Here is a 19,660-nt window from a genome sequence, read left to right as displayed (position 1 = left end):
AAACAAAAAACTACAATGAGGTAACACCTCACACCACTCAGAATGGCCCTAATCTGATTAAGAAGTCTACAAACAATAAATGCTGGAGAGGGTGTGGAGAAAAGGGAGCCCTCCTACAGTGTTGGTGGGAATGTAAATTAGTGCAGCCACTATGGAAAACAGTATGAAGGGTCCTCAAAAAACTAAAAATAGAGTTGCCATATGATCCAGCAATCTGATTCCTGGGCATATATCCAGACAAAACTCTGATTCAAAAAGATACATGCACCCTAATGTTCACAGCAGCACTATTTACAATAGCCAAAACATGGAAGCAACCTAAATGTCCATCGACAGATGAATGGATAAAGAAGATTTGGTATATATATATATATATATATATATATATATATATATATATATGTATGTATGTAATGGAATACTACTCAGCCATAAAAAAAGAATGAAATAATGCCATTTGCAGCAACATGGGTGGACCTAGAGATTATCACACTAAGTGAAACAAGTCAAAAAGAGAAAGACAAATACCATATGATATCATATATGTGGAATCTAAAATATCACACAAACGTACTTATTTACAAAACAGAAACAGACTCACAGACAGAGAACAGACTTGTGGTTGCTAGTGGGGAGGGCGATGGACTGGGAGTTTGGGACCAGCAGAGGCAAACTAGTATATATAGGATGGAGAAACAAGGTCCTACTGTATATCACAGGCAGCTATATTCAATATCCTGTAATAAATCATAATGAATATGAAAAAGAATCTATCTCTATATATACTAACAAGAGAGTGAAAAAACAAGCTACAGAATGAGAGAAAATATTTTCAAATCATAGATCTGATAAGGGGTTAATACCCAGCATAAAGCACTCATAATTCAATGACAAAAAGCTAATAATCTAATTCATAAATGGGCAATAACTTCCACAGGAATTTCTCTAAGGAGAAGAGCCAATGAGTACATAGAATGTAAACTGAAACCACCACACGATGCCTCTGCACAACCATGAGGACGGCTATTACCAGGAAAATGGAAAACTCCAAGTGTTGGTGAGGACACGGAGAACTTGGCACTCATGTTTGGCTGGTGGGGATGAAGATGGTGCAGGGGCTGGGGACCACATCCTGGCAGCTCCTCAAAAGGTTAACGTAGAGTCACCATCTGATCCAGCTATTCCACTCCCAAGATAAATGAAAACAAATGTGCACGCAGAATTGTGTACATGATGTTCACAGTAGCATTATTCATAACAGGAAATGGGGGAGACAACTCCAGTGTCCACGGACAGAAGGTGGAACATTGTTCAGCCTAATAAAGGAAGGACAGTGGTGATGACTTCACAACACTGTGAATGTACTTAATGCCACTTAACTGTACACTTCAAAATGGCTAAAATGGGGCTTCCCTGGTGGCGCAGTGGTTCAGAGTGTGCCTGCCGATGCAGGGGACACGGGTTCGTGCCCCGGTCCGGGAAGATCCCACGTGCCGCGGAGCGGCTGGGCCCGTGAGCCATGGCCGCTGAGCCTGCGCGTCCGGAGCCTGTGCTCCGCAACGGGAGAGGCCACAACAGTGAGAGGCCCGTGTAACACAACAAACAAACAAACAAACAAACAAAATGGCTAAAATGGCATACTTTATGTTACATATATTTTACCACAATAAAAAAGTATATTTTCATGTAGAGAGAGAGTGCCAATCCTAAGACGTGGCATCGATTGACTGATGTTTTTAAAACTCAGTCTCACTGAAAACTGGTGATGGCTTCTGTGACAAAAGGAAGATCAAACAGGAAAAACATGTTCTTGATATTCTTCTCAAAGTAAAGAGGAAAAAAAGAAGAAACCAATCAATACATTCAACTAGAATCAAACTACTTAAACATGAACGTTTTAATATCCATACGACATTCTTAAACTTTCAGACACAAAGTGATTTAAAACCTTATAAAAATATACACACAGCTTCAAACTATACAGTTTATTCAACTTAACAGAATGTCCATTTTTTAATTTAAGACACACAGAATTTCAAAGGAATTTTCAACTTTATCCCAATTTCTCACTTAAAGTCTCAGATTACATCTACCTATTATGTACAAACAGATGAATAGAAATGTCCTCAAAGTTCCCAGGGTTTGGGTTACAAAGAAAACTTAGAGAATTCCATCTTCTCTGTGTATAGGAATTAAGTCTCAGCCCATTTCATATCTGTCTTTCCTATTTTCTTGTCAAATATTAGCTCTTCTTAAATAGATGTACTGATTTTATTCATTGTTTTTCTCAGGAAGGATATGTGTGATCCAGTAATTAAAGAAAGCTGAGATTACTCGGGCATAGTCTGGAAAGCAAAAAGAAAACAGAACAAAAAATAAAATAAAACAAAAAATTCAAACAAAAAGAAAAATTATAAATTATTATTTTGTAGCTATTAGTCCTTAGGCCCAAAGTAAATCCTGAAATAATCTAATAAAACACAACTCGGGTGTTGAAATGATGTTGATGGTCGGCACGCTTGCGAATCCCATTAAAGTATGGGTGAGTCTGGAATATTTGTATTTCACTTGGATACAAAAGTTCTGTTAGAGCTGAACTCCATAACACCACACGCAATACTACATGCTTAACATCTGAGCTCAAAGAAGACCACGTACAAACTGAAATGAAACAGAAATAGGAGTTTACTTCAAAGGTGGACAAAGTAGCAGGAAGTCAGAAGCAGGATTCTAAGTGAGATGAGCTGGAAGGGACAGCACTCAGGTTTCAGGAAAGTGTCCCAGGAACAGCCCAGCAAAGGGCCTGAGCTGAGGTCACAGCCTCTCATTTTGGGCCTCACTCCTCGTAAAGACGCTCGCTGAGGGGCACACAGGTCCGGAGGCTCCAACCCTGAGAGCACACACACCCTGCCTGGCTCAGATCCTGGTGCCCGAGGGGCAGCCGACTGCTGCTGAGGCCCCGAGACGCACTTTCGAGCAGAGGCTGGGACTGCGGGGAGGGGTCCCATCTCACGCTCCATGCAGAAGTGTGGCTGAGGTGCCTCCAAACTCATCCCCCGTCCTGCCCGGGCCAGCTGCCTGGCCCCCCAGCCTCGGGCTCCCAAGGATGGTGGCTAATGTGTGCACAGAGGGCTCAGGAGGGTCCAGGGTGGGGATGCCTGCAGCATCTTCATGGTGCGCGGAGCATGATAAAAACCCCACAGATGGTGACGCGCATGTACATGCAGATGACGGAACGCAATTATGTGAGAGCAACCGTAGAAACACGTGCACTGGCCTCGGGACATGGCTGCTACACCCCAGTCAATGAAACACCCGCGAACTAGGAAAAACAATCGTTGAGGCAGCAGAGAGAGAAGGCCCCCTGTGTCTGCTGTTAAAATGCTACTATTTCCAGGCTTACGCTCTAGACAGGAGAGATACAGCTACTAATTAAACTTTCCAGGCTTACGCTCTAGACAGGGGAGATACAGCTACTAATTAAACTTCATAAGCTAGTTTTATGAAAAAGAAAACAATTTCAGAATGCTAAATCTGAATTAGACAGAACCAATATTTGAAAATAAAGCTTCACCATTTGGAAGATTTCATTTTACAAAGTAGTTCAACCTAGAAAAACTTTGACTGCACATCCTACATGCACTAAAAAGGAATCCGTTTTCACAGAAAAGTGCTTCATGCATAAATTTTAGTTCCACCAGCTACGTAAGGTGCTTGTAGGCAAAACCTGTCCAATGGTTTCAATGTAAGAAGCAAGAGAAGCGTTTCCTCTCAATCCCCGATCCCTGTTCCAAACTCTCCTGATGCATCTCAGAGCCACGCGTGAGGAATGTCTTCAGTGTGAGGAACTCCACTGAATTGTAAATGATTTATTTTCATCTCTCATAAAAACTTCCTATTAGATTAACTTAATAAAATTGGCTTTTTGCAATCTGAAAATGTAAATTATGGAAATGTACATCTTTTTACATTTCTTATGGAAATGTAAATTTTTAAATACTGAATACAGCAGGCCCAACAACCAGCAGTAAGGAAAGGGGCAAACACTGGATCACGGGGCTGGGGGTCCCGAGTGGCCCTGCGGCGCCCCCAGCAGGCGCAGTGCTCTGCCAGGACTCGCTCCCCTGCCTGAGGGTCTCCCTTCCCGGAGCTGCTCCCGCCGGCAGCCCACCGGCTCTCGCTCCTCTCATGCCTCCTCTGGTCCTACTCCTCGCAGCAACCCCCCCACCCCGAAGGTGCCACCTTCACCCCATCTCCGGTCCCACAGCCCCCCACTCTCTGGCCCCGCTCTGACAAAGCCTCTGTTCCCCCGGAGCCCAGGCTGCTCTGTGAGGATGACTGGCAGTGGCTCTCCCAGGCCTCACTCCCCACACGTGGACGTCCGACAGGAACCTCCAGCCGGCCCCGCTCAGCACCCCACCTGCTCCTGTGGCTGCCTCTCGGGCCTCATTATGCACTGCAGGCTTCGCGCAGGGCTTTGGGTCACAGACGCCCACGTCCAGTCAGTCGGCAAACCCTACTGAGTCCACCTTCACAGCCGACCCAAATCTGACCGCGCCCGGGACAGCCATCTCGCCAGGAGTATGACCGAAGCCCCCGCTGTCCCCGACCCCTTCTCTAGTCCGAACGTGACGGCCGGAGAGATCTTGCTAAGTGCGGTCAGACCCAACAGGCTGGCCTTCCAGCGGCCCCACGTCGCCCAGGATAAAGGCCAACAAACTCAGCACAACCTCCAGGGCCCGACGTGACCCGGTCCCCGGCTCCTCTCCCACCCGCTTCTGCCCCCTCGCTCCCCACCCCCCACAAGACCCCGCCCCCTCCATGTCTTCTCCGTGGGCTCAGCTGTACGAAGCACACCTCACTGACTTCTCCATCTGGCTTCCTCCGTCCCCCACTAGAACGGAAGCCCCGCAGGGCAGGGCGCCCTCCCCTGAAGACCCGCGGCGGGACCAGGGCCGCACAGGCAGGGCAGAGGAGGCCCCCTAACAGATCACTACTGGACGTACGGGGGAGGCAGGTCTTCCTGGCGACCCCAATGCACAGGGTCTCGTCAACCCCTGCCAGCCACTTGCTAATTATACTGGCGCCATATTGCTTTACTGCTGGCTTTACTGTTATTTCATGTGACGAAATGTGATATGTGGCTTTTTAAACATGTCAGTCTTGACTCTCCAGCTATACTATGAGGTTTCCAAGGAGAAAAACCATGTCCTGTACTCATTTTGAGATTACTGCCCCAAGGTCATCTGTAGCATCACTTTCATTCACTCAACTAGAAGTCTGTCCAGTGCCTGTCCTGAGCCTGGCACAGAGTTCTGCTCCACGCTGTGCAGGTGAAGTGCTCTCCAAAAAGCCCTCACCCTCTGATACTCAGTGTTTACAGATTTCTGCGGCCGGAGTATTGCCACCGTGGCCCAGTGGGACTTCAAGCTGCCAGTGTGAAGCCCCACCCATGGCATTGTGAAGACACAAGCACAGTCGGCCCTGCACTCTACAGTTTGCATGAAATGGGCACCCAATAAAGGTTGAGGAAGTAACAAAAGAGAAATCATCTTATAGTTCAACTCTCTTTTTACTGTAGGGTCCAGGAAGGCAGACCAAGACATTTGGAGGACAGAAAAAATGTACCTTCTCCGAATCTAGCACAGGAAAACGAAAAGGGAAAAAGAAATGAACTCTTTCACTTCCATTTAAACTAATAAGGATTTGCTCCTAAGAGTGGAGCTCACAAGTCTGGAGAATTAGATTGCACACGCATATCTGCATATATCATGTGAGGTATTTTTATAGCAAGAGAGATGCAAGAAGCATATTCCTCTGTGGGAATCTATTCCTCAAGCCATATGTGCATCCTTATATTTTCTGATTCAGGACTGCTTTGCTAGAGAGTAAGTTTTTCAGAGGCAAACCCTAGACAAGTGTCTAAAGCAGCACAATGAATAAAGTGCACAGTACATACCGGGTGGCATCCTGCAATGTTCTGGGAACACTTCCAGGGCACTCTTCAATCTTTCAGTATCTTGCAAAAGTAACAGCGTTTTCATGTGATCCAGAATGAACACATCTGAGGAGGGCATGCTGTGAGTTTCAAGATATTTAAATAGCTCTCCACTGGTCTCCATGAAGACAGCCGAGTCCGAATCCTTGGAGACACCTAAACAAAGACAGGGTCACTTAGAAATGCATTTTTACTCTTACAAACTGAAGATAAGCTCTCACCTCCTAAAGAAAGCCTCAAACGTATATTTCTATTTAGAACAATGTGTTTGAGAGATGATCAGAACAGAACTATGAGTAGCAAACAACAAAATACAACTGTTGAACCACACTGGAAAGGTGGTGTCTATTACGGGTACCGATCTCGTAAAGCAGCTGAGTGCTCCATGTACTGGAGTCCATGCACGGAGCAGGGGAAACACATGAAACCAAGCCCTCCGATGGTGTCAGGCATCTACAAACAGAGAATGAAGCTGCTGGGTATCTGGGATGCTCCAAGAAAGCCAAGGAGGCTGCCCCATGAGCACGGTGCTGTTTCCACTGCTGGCCGGCGGCAGGCCTACATCATGCTGAGGCCATTTCTGCACTATCCTGGTTGGTGTTCACAGGATGTCTAGAATCTGTGACTTCACGGTCTTTGCCAACTTTGAAAAACTCCCAGCTGCCACCTCTTACACGTCCCTCGTGCCCCAGTCCCATGGGTGAGGCTCCTTCGGGCCCATGTGGCTGTTATGCTCCTTCTGTGTTTTCCATCCGTTCCTCTCCCTCCTTCACTCTGGATACTTCCTTCAGCCTGCCTTGCAGTTACTAATTCTCTTTTATGCTGAATCTAATCTGCTGTCTGAACTCGTCTTTGAGTTCTTAATTTGTTATTGTATTTCTCAGGTCTAGAATTTCTGTTTGATTATCCTAACAGATTCAAATTATCTGGTGAAAGTCTCCACTTTTCACCTTTTTTCTCCATCTTCTCCCTACTTCTTGGACATCTAGATCATAGCTATTTTAAGTCCCTTGTCTGGTACCATCAGCGTCTCCACCCCGTGGCCTCTTTCTGCTGCTCTTTTCCTCGTGATTTCGGGTCGTATGGTCCGGTCTCTTGCTGTGTCTGACACACTCCTTGGAATGAACATGAAAGTCGCAGGGTCTCGGCTAACAACATTTTCCTCCAGAGAGGGTCCCGCCTTGCCTCTCCTCGGCAGACAGAGAAGGGTCAGGCAACTGAACTGACCACAGGGTGGCTGCACGTCTGGCCGGCAGTTGTCCACCTACACCTGAGCGCGTGGCCTGTGTGCTGCGCTGGAGGGTCAGGTTAGCCCTGCCTGCTCGGTCCCTCAGGACACCACAAAGGCCGCCCTGCCGTGTGGAAGAGGTCTGCCTGGTTGCCCTCCTCCCATCCCACAGTTCAGGGCTTGGCCAAGGTTTGGAAGGGGGACCAGCAGAGCTTTGCTCTGGTCTCTGGCCCTCCTTTCTTACAGAGCTGGCTGACCCTGGGCCCTCCACTTCCCCCCCCAGACCTGTGAGACCACGGGGGCTCTGCTGGTTTGCCTGCTCTCCAGGGCTTCACTGCCCCTGCCCCTGGACCCTCGCTCAAGCCCCTGTCCAAACCGGCAGACACCTTGAGGGAAGGAGGGCTGCAGCACTCTGGCTCCCCCGGCCTGTGGTTCACCTCCCCTGGGATTTGTCACAAGGGCTTCTCCACAGCAGCTCTTCAAACTACAAGTACACTTTAAACTTCAGTCTTCCTTGGCAGGAGGGTTGTCTGCCACAAGCTACTCCCTCACGCAGAGAATGGATAATCTACTGAGACCTCTCTGAAGCCTACTTCTGTTCTGCAGTGTATCCGCCACGTCCTCCTATTAGTCTCATGTGGATATTCGTTAAGGATGTTTTCAACGTAACACCAAGTGTGGATAAACAAGCAAAAGAGGAAAAGGGTCAATCTTGGTTCAAGTGGACCCGTTAATCATGGTGTTTTTGCATCACTGTTTAAATCCATTCCTTACCCCTCCAGTTATCATAAAGGCAGTATTTCTCCATCTTGGTCATGCTGGAGGTTCGATGCACTAAGCCCACCACATCCCCTGAATCTCCCAGGGACAGATCAGAACGGGGGCATCCCCAGTTACCCCAGCACCTCTGTTCTTGGCACCGAGCCAGCACCTGCTTCCTCCTGACCCTCAGGGCTGCTGTCTGCTAGGCTCCACACAAAGGTGAGGGATTATCACCCGTCAGAATCAATCCCAGGATAAACTTCAGCTCCTCCATGAGGAAAAACAGTGGTCAAATATGCTTACTGAAAAATCTCAAATCACTAAGCCACACATTGGGGAGCAAATCAACGTGTGTCCGAAAGAGAGAGAGCTGTGCTTCCTTTACTTCTCCACTAGCTGATGAAAATGAGCAAGAGTTCATCAGAATCTCCAACCTGGATTTATCTCTTCTTTAGACACATAGCTGAGAATAGCAACATATTCTGAAATTGGATTTTAGAGAAATGAGGATGATGAGACCACCCTCGTTTGGACCCACACGTCTAATGGGCTGGCTGTTTCCCCTGGTGAGCCTAGAGCAGGGGGCCAGCCCAGATCTTTGGTGGGATGAATTTAAATATTTGGATTAAAAAAAAATTTTTTTTTGCGGTATGTGGGCCTCTCACAGTTGTGGCCTCTCCCATTGCGGAGCACAGGCTCCGGACGCACAGGCTCAGCGGCCATGGCTCACGGGCCCAGCCGCTCCACGGCATGTGGGATCTTCCCGGACCGGGGCACGAACCCGTGTCCCCTGCATTGGCAGGCGGACTCTTAACCACTGTGCCACCAGGGAAGCTCAAATATTTGGATCTTTGCCTCAAAACTAACGACTTACTTTGAATACTGAATATTTTTAATGTTTTGTATTTTAAACATTTAAATATTTTATATTTGCTTAATTTTCCAAATAAGTAGATGCCATTATTCAAAAGAACAACAGGAAAAAACATACCATCATAAAAATAAATTTCTTGTGTTGACTTCAAAAAGTTCAGGATACCATCTGCCTTTTCATTGGTACTTTTAATGTCTTCCTTCCCGGCGTCCGTGGCTCCTTCCTCCTCGGCATCCAGGACCCCTCCCTCCCCGTCTGCAACGTCCTCTCCATCACTCACTCTCACGTCGTCCTGCTCACTGCTGGTCTCCTCAGGCTGGTACATGAAGTTGACGCCAGAGACGCCTGTTAGTACGCCAGCTGCTTTCTTCCTTTTAATTTGCTGTTTCTTTTTCAGTTTCCTTTTTTTATTTTTGCTTATTGTGGGGCCATCTGTGTGCCGTGGCTGCAATTTTTCTTGCAAAATACTCTGCTGTTTCTCTAATTCTGCTTGTTCTACAGGAATGTTATTGGGATTTTTAAATTTTTTCTTTGAATTATGCTTTCTAATTCTTCTCTTTGGTTGAGCCTGAAGATCCTGATCTAAAAAACAAAAATTCAAATATAACAATTTTCTGTAAAATGCAACCATAACAAACTTACTAGGCTAAATAAATTTTCCATTAGGATCTTGTAATGTTAGTAGAAAAGGAATTTAAAATATTTACTTCAGTGATTCTTAGCTTTATACCAACAAAGTACACTGTTAAGGATCCTGGGATTTACCATGAAGTAAGTTAATAACCTACTTGTTCTTCCAAAAAAGGTGTATGTATGTGTACGCGTATGTGTGTGTGTATTTATTCAACATTGTTACAATCATGACATATGGTATGATTTTAAGGATGTAAGAGTTGTTGCAGTTTTATCGAGAGTAAAATTCCATGCCTATGGTCTTGGGGAGAGAAATATGAATTCTTATGTTTTTTAAAATGTCCTTTAGCACCTTCTAAAGAGTTTCTCGCGTGTGAGGATGAGAAGCAAACAGTGACGACCTGTCCATCCAAATCAGCAATGGGTCCCATATGAATGAAGATGAAGTCTGGGCTCTCGGCAGGTAAGTGACATGGTTGAGATGTGGCAGTCACTGCCACGCAACAGACAAGGTCTGGAGTGGACGTGCGGTGGTAAGGCCTGCGGTGGACGTGGGCCCTGAGAGGAACGACCCCCATGCCAATCCTGCCCCGTCCACCCCATCTCCGCACCCTCGCAGCAGTGCATGCCCAGCACATGCTCAGCACATGCCCGGTGCACGCCCAGCACACCCGCTGCTGCCCACACGCGCCCACCTGCTCCGTCCCAGCCAACCAAAGACAGCATGCTGCCATCAACGCTCAGACGCTTTTTCTCAACAACCCTCACTTCTCACAGGTTCTCCTTAGGCCCACCACAGGTTATGGTGAGAAACCAAACACCATGCGTGACACTTCTGAGACACTGTGCGTCACTATGTGGAATGAAGATCCCTCTCCCTGTAATTCGCACTCTGAGGCTTTGAGCTGCCGCTGACGTCAGACAGAAGATGCCGTGTGGTCCTTGAGCTGCGGTTCCTGTGATGAGGGGCCTGAGACTCGGAACCCGCTGGTCACACCCTCCGATCCGTGGAGGTGGTTTCTTCTCTTGTTCTGGGCTCTGAGTCTATTCATGCAGCCAAACTCCCACCTGCGTATTTAAACAAGCGTCCACCCACCCCACCTGGCCTGTGTGACACGGAAGGCCCCCTCCACTGCAGCTTCGTGTCATCATCAAACCAGACACTGCCTCTGGATACGGGGAGAGTCCTCCCCGACTCTGGAATGAGAGTCCTCAGTTTTCTCTTGATACACGTGACAACCAGGAGACCTGGTGGTGCCTGCAACTTGGCATGAAGCCCAAATTACTCCTCATAAAGTCATGATGTGACACTGTCATACAGTCCCATACTTGGTACATTTTCTCTCTCTTCTCAATCAGCAGTGGGTGACCGAACACAGCATTTTCCTATTTCATTTGAAAGTTGATATTAACTGATTTTAGAGACCTGCTTAGAGTCACTGACAGACACCTGATTCATGAGTATCTCTGAATAGTTGGCCCTTGAGCTGCTCTTGTAAAATATTAATGTTTGAAAAATGACCACTGCTTATGGAATTTAAAAAATTTTCCAGATTCATTTAAAAAAAGAAAAAATTACATTTCTCCTCATTGGGGTCTATTCTTGCCTTTATTGATATGGAAAAAAGTCATCCATAGGATGCTTTATCACGTCACAGTAAAGCCATCTGGGGACCAGCATGCAGTCATCTGGGGGCATCCTTACTGTCCACCAAGAGTGGCATCCAGAGAGCTGCTCTCATTTATTCCCCAATATCTCCGTTCTCCAGGCCCTTCCAGCCGAGCCAATTACTGACGTCATCCTCCGGTTCATTTCCCTTTGCAAGTGGTGAGAGCACAGCATGAATGCTGCCCTGTGAGGATGATTATGCTATCACCCTGCTGCTCTAAAAGACGATAAAACAGGAATTTGAGAAGGAGTTGGTGGCAAAAAAGGGTGTAAAACATAAGAGCATCATACTTTTTCATATAAGTGTGTGTGCACACTTCTTAAGAGGAAAACTTAATACACACTGAGATACTGAAGGTCCAGATGCCAGACCTGTGGGGTTAACTGTGGTTTCTGGGTGCTGTGACTGTAGGTTGTTTTCAATGTACTTTTCTGATTTCCAACTGTAGGGCATTGAGCAGATACTGCTTTCATAATAAGGAAAAATTATTATTTTAAACTTGATGAAATTATGACAACTCAAAACATGGGATGGCACTAAATTCTACTTAAAGGTGAATTTATAATCTTAAATATGTCAGGAAAGAAAAAAGGCTAAAAATCAATGATATAAGTAAGAAAGAAGCTGGAAAAACAACAGCAACTTATACCTGAGGAAAGCAGAAGGAAAGAAATAACAATCAGAGGAGCACAAAATAAAGGAAGAGAAAAGAAAACCCAACAGAGAGACAGCAACCAGCACCGACACCGTGAAGAAAGAAAACAGACGAACAGCGCAAGACTGGACGGGGCGGGCAGAGGACACATAATCGCCAGTGTGGGGTGAAGGCGTGTGTTAACACACATCCTGTAGGCGCGAAAGGACCAATAAGATGGCTCTGTGAAGCACTCTATGCAAATAAATTACATAGTTTTACGAAATGGAGAATTCTGAGAAAAGTACAACATACCAAACTGGACACATGAAGAAACGGAAAATCTTAATAGTCCTGTATCTATTAAAAGATTGAATCTTTAGTTAAAAATAACCCCACAAAAGAACTTCAGGCCTAGGTGGATTCACCTGACGTCTAAGGAACATTTAAGGAAGAAACAAACGCCCACCATACAAAACATTTCTGGAGGGCTTCCCTGGTGGCGCAGTGGTTGAGAGTCCGCCTGCCGATGCGGGGGACGCGGGTTCGTGCCCCGGTCTGGGAGGATCCCGCGTGCCGCGGAGCGGCTGGGCCCGTGGGCCATGGCCGCTGGGCCTGCGCGTCCGGAGCCTGTGCTCCGCAACGGGAGAGGCCACAGCAGTGAGAGGCCCGCGTACCACAAAAACAAACAAACAAACAAACAAAAAAACCAAAAACATTTCTGGAGAACAGACACAGTGACAGTGACCACATGCTTTGTGAGGACAACACAGTGCTCATTTCAATGCCTGATGAGGACGCTGAAAGACAAGAAGGCTGCAGGCCAACCCCTCTCATAAACGTCAATACAAAACTTCTAAACAAAACATTAACCGTTTGATTGTAGTGATATAAAGTATTCAATCAATATTAACATCAACAGATCATGAAAACGTGTAGCAAACTAGAAATGTAAGGGAAATGCAAAATGCGATAGAGGGTGAGAAAATCCTGCAGGGACACTGCACGTGAAGCCCTCACCCTGCTGCTTCCCTGCCAGAGGCCCTGGCGATGCAACAAGAGGAGGGAAAGTGTCAGACCTCACGGGGGACGTCAGCTACAGACGGCACCACTGTGAGTCCAGAAGGCCCCCAGGCCCTACAGACAGGCTGCCTGGGAGCCTGCGGACACAGAAGCAGGACTCGAAGGCGGCAAGGAGGACGCCCACCCGCACGGCAACCAGGGTCGCAAGATAACGCCGGCGAGTGCCGCCCCTGGCAGAGACCATCAACCGCAGGGACCCCACCGGGAACTGGAACCGCAGCCCCAGAGCAGCAGGGAGCCTCACTGTCCCTGGGCCTCCCCGTCACGAGGGCTCCGCAGAGACCGAGGCAGGGGCACCCACGCTGCCCTGGGGTCAGCAGACGTGGCACCCGAGTCTCCACCTCAGCTCATGCCCCTGCGGCACTCCCAGGGCTCACGGCCCCGGAGGTGGGGGAGTCCTTCTGCTTCTGGACAGCACGGCACCGTCCGGGACGCTCACCACGGGCTTGTGCAGGAGCGGTGGGCAGGAGGCAATGGCTGGGGACATCCGGCTCCCGGGGCCAGAGGTCACACGGCCACCCTGCTCTTTCCACGTCTTGTTCATGGTAACTGACAGGACTAATTACTTGATCTGAAGAAATACTCATCACTCAATGACCTTTCGACTACGTATTTGGTGCTTGAGTCTCTCATTTTCTCACAGATGAGGGACAGCGGTTACTGCAGGAGGACTTCACCACCCTAATCGCGTGCCAGCCGACATGGGCTCACATCCACCTCAGCAGCCGGTGCTTAGAGGCCTTTTCCCCAAAGGAGACATCTTCGTGTCTGTTTCCTAAGTACAACATCTTGATGCGACTTAGCGTGGAGAATATCCAGTTAACTCACACAGACATGGTTCAACATTTCTTTTGAAAAACAGTAATGCATGTTAATACCTAGATATGATATGCAGGCATTACAGTCGATACAAAGATCTGTTTATTTTCCTCTTTTAACATTTCCAGCATAACCTATAGATCACTGGGCAATGGCTACACATAATTGAACATAATTTTTTTAAACATCTTTATGGGAGTATAATTGCTTTACAATGTTGTGTTAGTTTCTGTTGTATAACAAAGTGAATCAGCTATACATATACATATATCCCCATATCTCTTCCCTCTTGCGTCTCCCTCCCACCCTCCCTATCCCACCCCTCTAGGTGGTCACAAAGCACCAGGCTGATCTCCCTGTGCTATGCGGCTGCTTCCCACTAGCTATCTATTTTACCTTTGGTAGTGTATATATGTCCATGCCACTCTCTCACCTCGTCCCAGCTTACCCTTCCCCCTCCCCCGTCCTCAAGTCCATTCTCTACATCTGTGTCTTTATTCCTGTCCTGCCCCTAGGTTCATCAGAACCATTTTTTTTTTTTTTTTTTTTTTTTGCGGTATGCGGGCCTCTCACTGTTGTGGCCTCCCCCGTTGCGGAGCACAGGCTCCGGACGCGCAGGCTCCGGACGCGCAGGCTCAGCGGCCATGGCTCACGGGCCCAGCCGCCCCGCGGCACATGGGATCCTCCCAGACCGGGGCACGAACCCGTATCCCCTGCATCGGCAGGCGGACTCTCAACCACTTGCGCCACCAGGGAGGCCCGGGCTTTATTTTAAGAAGAGTATTCTGTCTTTAAATTTAAGTAAGATTTTTTTTTTTTTTTTTTTTTTTTTTGCGGTATGCGGGCCTCTCACTGTTGTGGCCTCCCCCGTTGCGGAGCACAGGCTCCGGACGCGCAGGCCCAGCGGCCACGGCTCACGGGCCCAGCCTCTCCGCGGCATATGGGATCCCCCCAGACCGGGGCACGAACCCGTATCCCCTGCATCGGCAGGCGGACTCTCAACCACTGCACCACCAGGGAGGCCCCAGAACCACTTTTTTTTTTAGATTCCACATATATGTGTTAGCATACGGTATTTGTTTTTCTCTTTCGGACTTGCTTCACTCCGTATGACAGACTCTAGGTCCATCCACCTCACTACAAATAACTCAATTTCGTTTCTTTTTATGGCTGAGTAATATTCCATTGTATATATGTACCACATCTTCTTCATCCATTCATCCGATGATGGACACTTAGGTTGTTTCCATCTCCGGGCTATTGTAAATAGGGCTGCTATGAACATTTTGGTACATGTCTCTTTTTGAATTCTGGTTTTCTCAGGGTATATGCCCAGTAGTGGGATTGCTGGGTCATATGGTAGCTCTATTTGTAGTTTTTTAAGGAACCTCCATACTGTTCTCCATAGTGGCTGTGTCAATTTACATTCCCACTAACAGTGCAGGAGGGTTCCCTTTTCTCCACACCCTTTCCAGCATTTATTGTTTGTAGATTTTTTGATGATGGCTATTCTGACCGGTGTGAGGTGATACCTCATTGTGGTTTTATTTGCATTTCTCTAATAACTAGTGATGTTAAGCAGCTTTTCACGTGTTTGCCAGCAATCTGTATATCTTCTTTGGAGAAATGCCTATTTAGGTCTTCTGCCCACTTTTGGATAGGGTTGTTTGTTTTTCTGATATTGAGCTGCATGAGCTACTTGTATATTTTGGAGATTAATCCCTTGTCAGTTTCTTTTAAAAAGAATAGAACGTAGCTGTTTGGCTGGGTTACATGCAGAACTCCAAGTAATGTAACATAATTTATAAAAATATGGAAAAATGATAAACTTGACCATTTATAACAGTTTCCACCCCAAACATACCCGACCTTTTCATGATTCTTCATTCTCTAAAATTAAATCGTTCCTCTTGTTTATGAGCCAAACTTTTCTTACCAGTTCAAATCTCAAGTGTTTTATAAGACTTCCCAAGGTTAGCTTCTCCATCCGCTGTGTTCCTGTGGTGCTTGGTCTCTATCGCTAATAACACTTAGTACTGAATGACAAAGTCTGTTACTGATTTCATTCCACTCCATAACCTCTAAGCTCTACAGCAGTAAGGGGTGTGTTATCGTCACGGTTGTTCCTCCAATGTCTGACACACAAGGCTCAAACAAATAGCTCGTTATCTCAGAACCAGCCACGGTGCAGAAAGAGACGGTGCAATCAGGGCACAGAACCCATGTGTTCTGGAAGTCAAGAGCAAAAGCTGCTTATTTATCGTTTCCACAAATATGAACCAACTGTCTTTTGGAGACTGAAGTATGGCTACACGTGGTGCGTTTAAATCTGCTGATCATCAGAGTTACTCCTCGGTATTCATACAAACAGAAAGGACTCTCATAGTCAGGCTTTCTCTCTCCCAGTCAGATAGATTAGGGTGAACTTAGGTAGGAAGTCTGGGTCTCTTGACTTTTTACTAACAGGCAGTTCCTTGGGCTGTCAGTGAGTTAATCCAAGTCTCACACGCAGCCAATGGCTTCTAAGGCCCAGGACACAGCAGGGAGCAGGGTGTAAGGTCACCTTCACAAGGTCAGCCTCTGGACACAGAGGAGATCCATCACCCTGGCTCTACCATGACCAACTGCTACTTCACACCGGATGCTTTTGTTGCAAGTACTCTCCTGTTTGGCTCTGATTACCTTGAGATTAAGAATCTGACTGGCTGTGAAAATGCAACGGAATTTACATTCAAAATTCACAAGATTCTTATGTTACCTCATTATTTTAGGATACAGATGGTGTCAAATCCTAAAAGTCACTGCCAAGACGGATGTCAAGGAGCTTACCACTTATGTTTTCTTCTAGGAGTTTTATGGTTTCAGTTCTTACATTCAGGTCTTAAATTTATTTTGAGTTCGTTTTTGTGTATGGTGTGAGACAGGGGTCTAAGTTTCATTCTTTTGCACGTGGCTGTCCAGTTTTCCCAACACCATTTATTGAAGAGACTGTCCTTTCCCCATTGCACAGTCTTGGCTCCTTTGTTGTAAATTAATTGACCATATATGTGTGGGTTTATTTCTCGGCTCTCTATTCTGTTCCATTGGTCTATGTGTATGTTTTTATGCCAATATCACACTGTTTTGATTACTGCAGCATTGTAATATAGTTTGAGGTCAGAAAGCATGTTACCTCTAGCTTTGTTCTTCTTTCTCAAGATTGCTTTGGCTATTCAGGGTCTTTTGTGGTTCCATACAAATTTTAAGATTATTTGTTCCATTTCTGTGAAATTCCCTTGGAATTTTGATAGGGATTGCACTGAATCTGTAGATTGCTTTGGGTAGTATGGACATTTTAACAATATTAATTCTTCCAATCTACGAGCATGAAATATCTTTCCATTTATTTACATTTTTCATTGTCAATTTCCTTCATCAATGTCTTATAGTTTTCATGTATAGATCTTTCACCTCCATTAAATTTATTCCTACCTAGGAACTTTATTCTTTTTGATGCAATTGTAAATTGGGCTGTTTTCCTAATTTCTGATAGTTCATTGTTAGTGTAAAGAAATGAAACTGATCTTTGTAAACTGATTTTGTACCCTGCAACTTGACTGAATTCATTTGTTCATTCTAACAGGTTTCTTTTGGGGGGGAGTCTTTAGGGTTTTTTATATATAAAACCATGTCATCTGCAAGGAGAGTCAGTTTTACTTCTTCCTTCCTGATTTAGAGGACTTTTATTTCTTTTTCTTGCCTAATCGCTCTGGCTAGGACTTCCAATACTACGCTGAATAAAGCGCCAAGGGTGGACATCTTCATCTTAAATAATTTCCCACCTTCTCTTCTCAGTATCTCTTTATGGAATGTCTATTAGTTGAAGAAATATTAATCAATAAGTTTTACTAGTTGAAGAAATATTAATCAATATCCAAAGAAGTATTCATAATCTGTTCTATTATTGTAATGCATTTGCTTAACAATAAGCTAAGGTGGTGTACGGGTTTACCAAGATCTAAATATTTCTCTAATCCAAGTTTCTTATGAATATGTGCCAACAGTGGTTTGGAAATTAAGTAAATACATTAAGAAAATAAATGGCAATCCGAACAAATGTGGGTTTTCTTTTTTTTGTAAAGACAGGTTAAAGAGCTGTGCAGACTCCACTGGTAAATTACTTCCACATTAATCTTCTGACCCACATAGTCCTTGGTCAACCAGACATCTAAAGCAATGCTACCTCACTGCACTGTGACTGAGAGGAATCCAGGTTATCAGGTGTGTGGCCAATAACATGCCAAAGAAACAAAAACGTGAGCATACAAAATAGTCTAGTCTTCTAGAAACAATCTAGGCCTTTTTAGGTGCTCTGAGAATGCATGAACTCTTTTCCATGTCTAGCCTTTTATGTCACCTTGTTGACAGTGCATGGAAGAGGCAGCTGGTCTAACTGAGGGTTCTCGACTCACTGAGAGAAAAGAGTGGCTCACAATGACACCACCTCTACTGTCCCTCAGATGCCCCCAAGTAACCTGTGAGAAAGGAAAGGCTTTCACACAATTACATGTCTTAAGTCTCATTTCAATAAATCACCGGGACAAGAATGAAAGCCTGCTAACTCTGAGTCTGGCTTTGCTGCGCCCTTGATAGAGTATGATGTGTATGGAACGTGGCCCCGGTCAGAGAATCTCTGCTGAGAGCCTGCCGAGGACTCTACCTTGACTCCGGTGGCCTCTGCTGAAAACTGCACCTTATTAGTCAAACGAGCTAGAGTGCCTGCTGTGCCCTGCACCTGGGAAGCTCAGAGAAATCACGCATCAGGGTTTCTTCAGCCCAGACAGAGCCAGTGAGATCTGAAGATGGATCTGCCTTAGAACTGCGGCCTAAAGCTGTCAAAACTCGTTGAAAGGATGGTTGACTCACAACGAAGCCACATCAGAACTGTGCATTTACCTCATGCTTCCAAAAGTTAACATGAAGTTAATAACTATTTCAACCAGAGCTTGCTATCAGAATACTAATCATAATAGCTTTCCATCGAAATGACTTGATTTTAATGACTTTGCAGCTCAATCTGAACACAAAAACCATGTCAATACAGTCAACCACTTGTGATTATACGAGGAGAGAGGACTGCTCCTTCTTTGCAGGCTGTTTTTATAAATAATTACGCAACTCGGTTCATCAAATATTGACTGAAGACTTAACACCAGCAGGCGCCGGTGCCTCAGGGAATTAAGAGCTGGCAGCGCTCACGTTTGCACAAGCTTCGCACAAACCCAATCTAATTGGCACAGCAAGCGTGTGGTGTGCGAGTGCAGGATTATTACCCCATCAGGTGGCCAAGGAAACTGAGGCTCAGGGAAGTAAGGGAGACGGCACCCACAGTCAACAGCGGGGCTGCAAACCCGGGGCCCTTCCCGCCCACTCTGCCACCTGCCACGTCGGAGCTCCGTCCCCCAGGGGCTGGAGGTGAGGATGCAAGAGCAAGGAAGTTACAGAAACAACCAGATACCGGATGGAAGGCAAAGGGAGGGGGCACTTGTGTGTCGTGGTGGGGGGCGGGGTCAGGGAGGCCAAGAGAGGACGTGCGGAGGGCAGGATCTGGGCGGAGGAGAGGTCCCCATGCTGGAGGGACCGAGCAGCGGCAGAGGCTAGAAGGAAGCCGGAGCCTTACCCGACCCGATCCCGCCCGGCTGGCTGGAGGGGGGAGAAGATCAGCAAAGGGGGTGACCGCAAGCGGGGCAGGTCTCAGACGGACACAGGCGACGTGTGTGAGGTCAGCAAACGGGAGCCCCCGCACCAACCAGCACAGAGCTGGGCCCCAGCAGGACCGACTCGCAAGAACATGAAAGGCAAGAGCAGAAGGGAACCCCTGGGCTACTTCAGCAGGCAGGGGCAGAGGTCACAGGAGGAGATCCAGGGCGACGGGACGAGCCTGAATGAGCCCTGACAGAGGCAGAGGCACCAGGCAGAG

At 46.6% G+C, this 19,660-nt stretch overlaps 1 protein-coding gene across 1 annotated transcript in view; it reads right to left on the bottom strand.

Annotated features, from left to right (window-relative positions):
• Window positions 1-1,970: 1,970 nt before the first annotated feature.
• ERICH1 (glutamate rich 1) overlaps window positions 1,971-19,660 on the bottom strand; it is a 48,107-nt gene continuing 30,417 nt past the window's right edge. The window contains exons 4-6 of the mRNA XM_060086138.1: window positions 8,980-9,444; window positions 5,960-6,154; window positions 1,971-2,345 (exon numbers count right to left, since the gene is read on the bottom strand). Coding sequence (XP_059942121.1) covers window positions 2,272-2,345; window positions 5,960-6,154; window positions 8,980-9,444 — 734 coding nt within the window. The 3' untranslated portion in view covers window positions 1,971-2,271. The remainder of the gene's footprint in view (window positions 2,346-5,959; window positions 6,155-8,979; window positions 9,445-19,660) is intronic.

Source organism: Mesoplodon densirostris, chromosome 20 (assembly GCF_025265405.1).
Source record: "Mesoplodon densirostris isolate mMesDen1 chromosome 20, mMesDen1 primary haplotype, whole genome shotgun sequence".
Lineage (NCBI taxonomy): Eukaryota > Metazoa > Chordata > Mammalia > Artiodactyla > Ziphiidae > Mesoplodon > Mesoplodon densirostris.
This window is presented reverse-complemented; position numbering and strand designations above follow the sequence as displayed.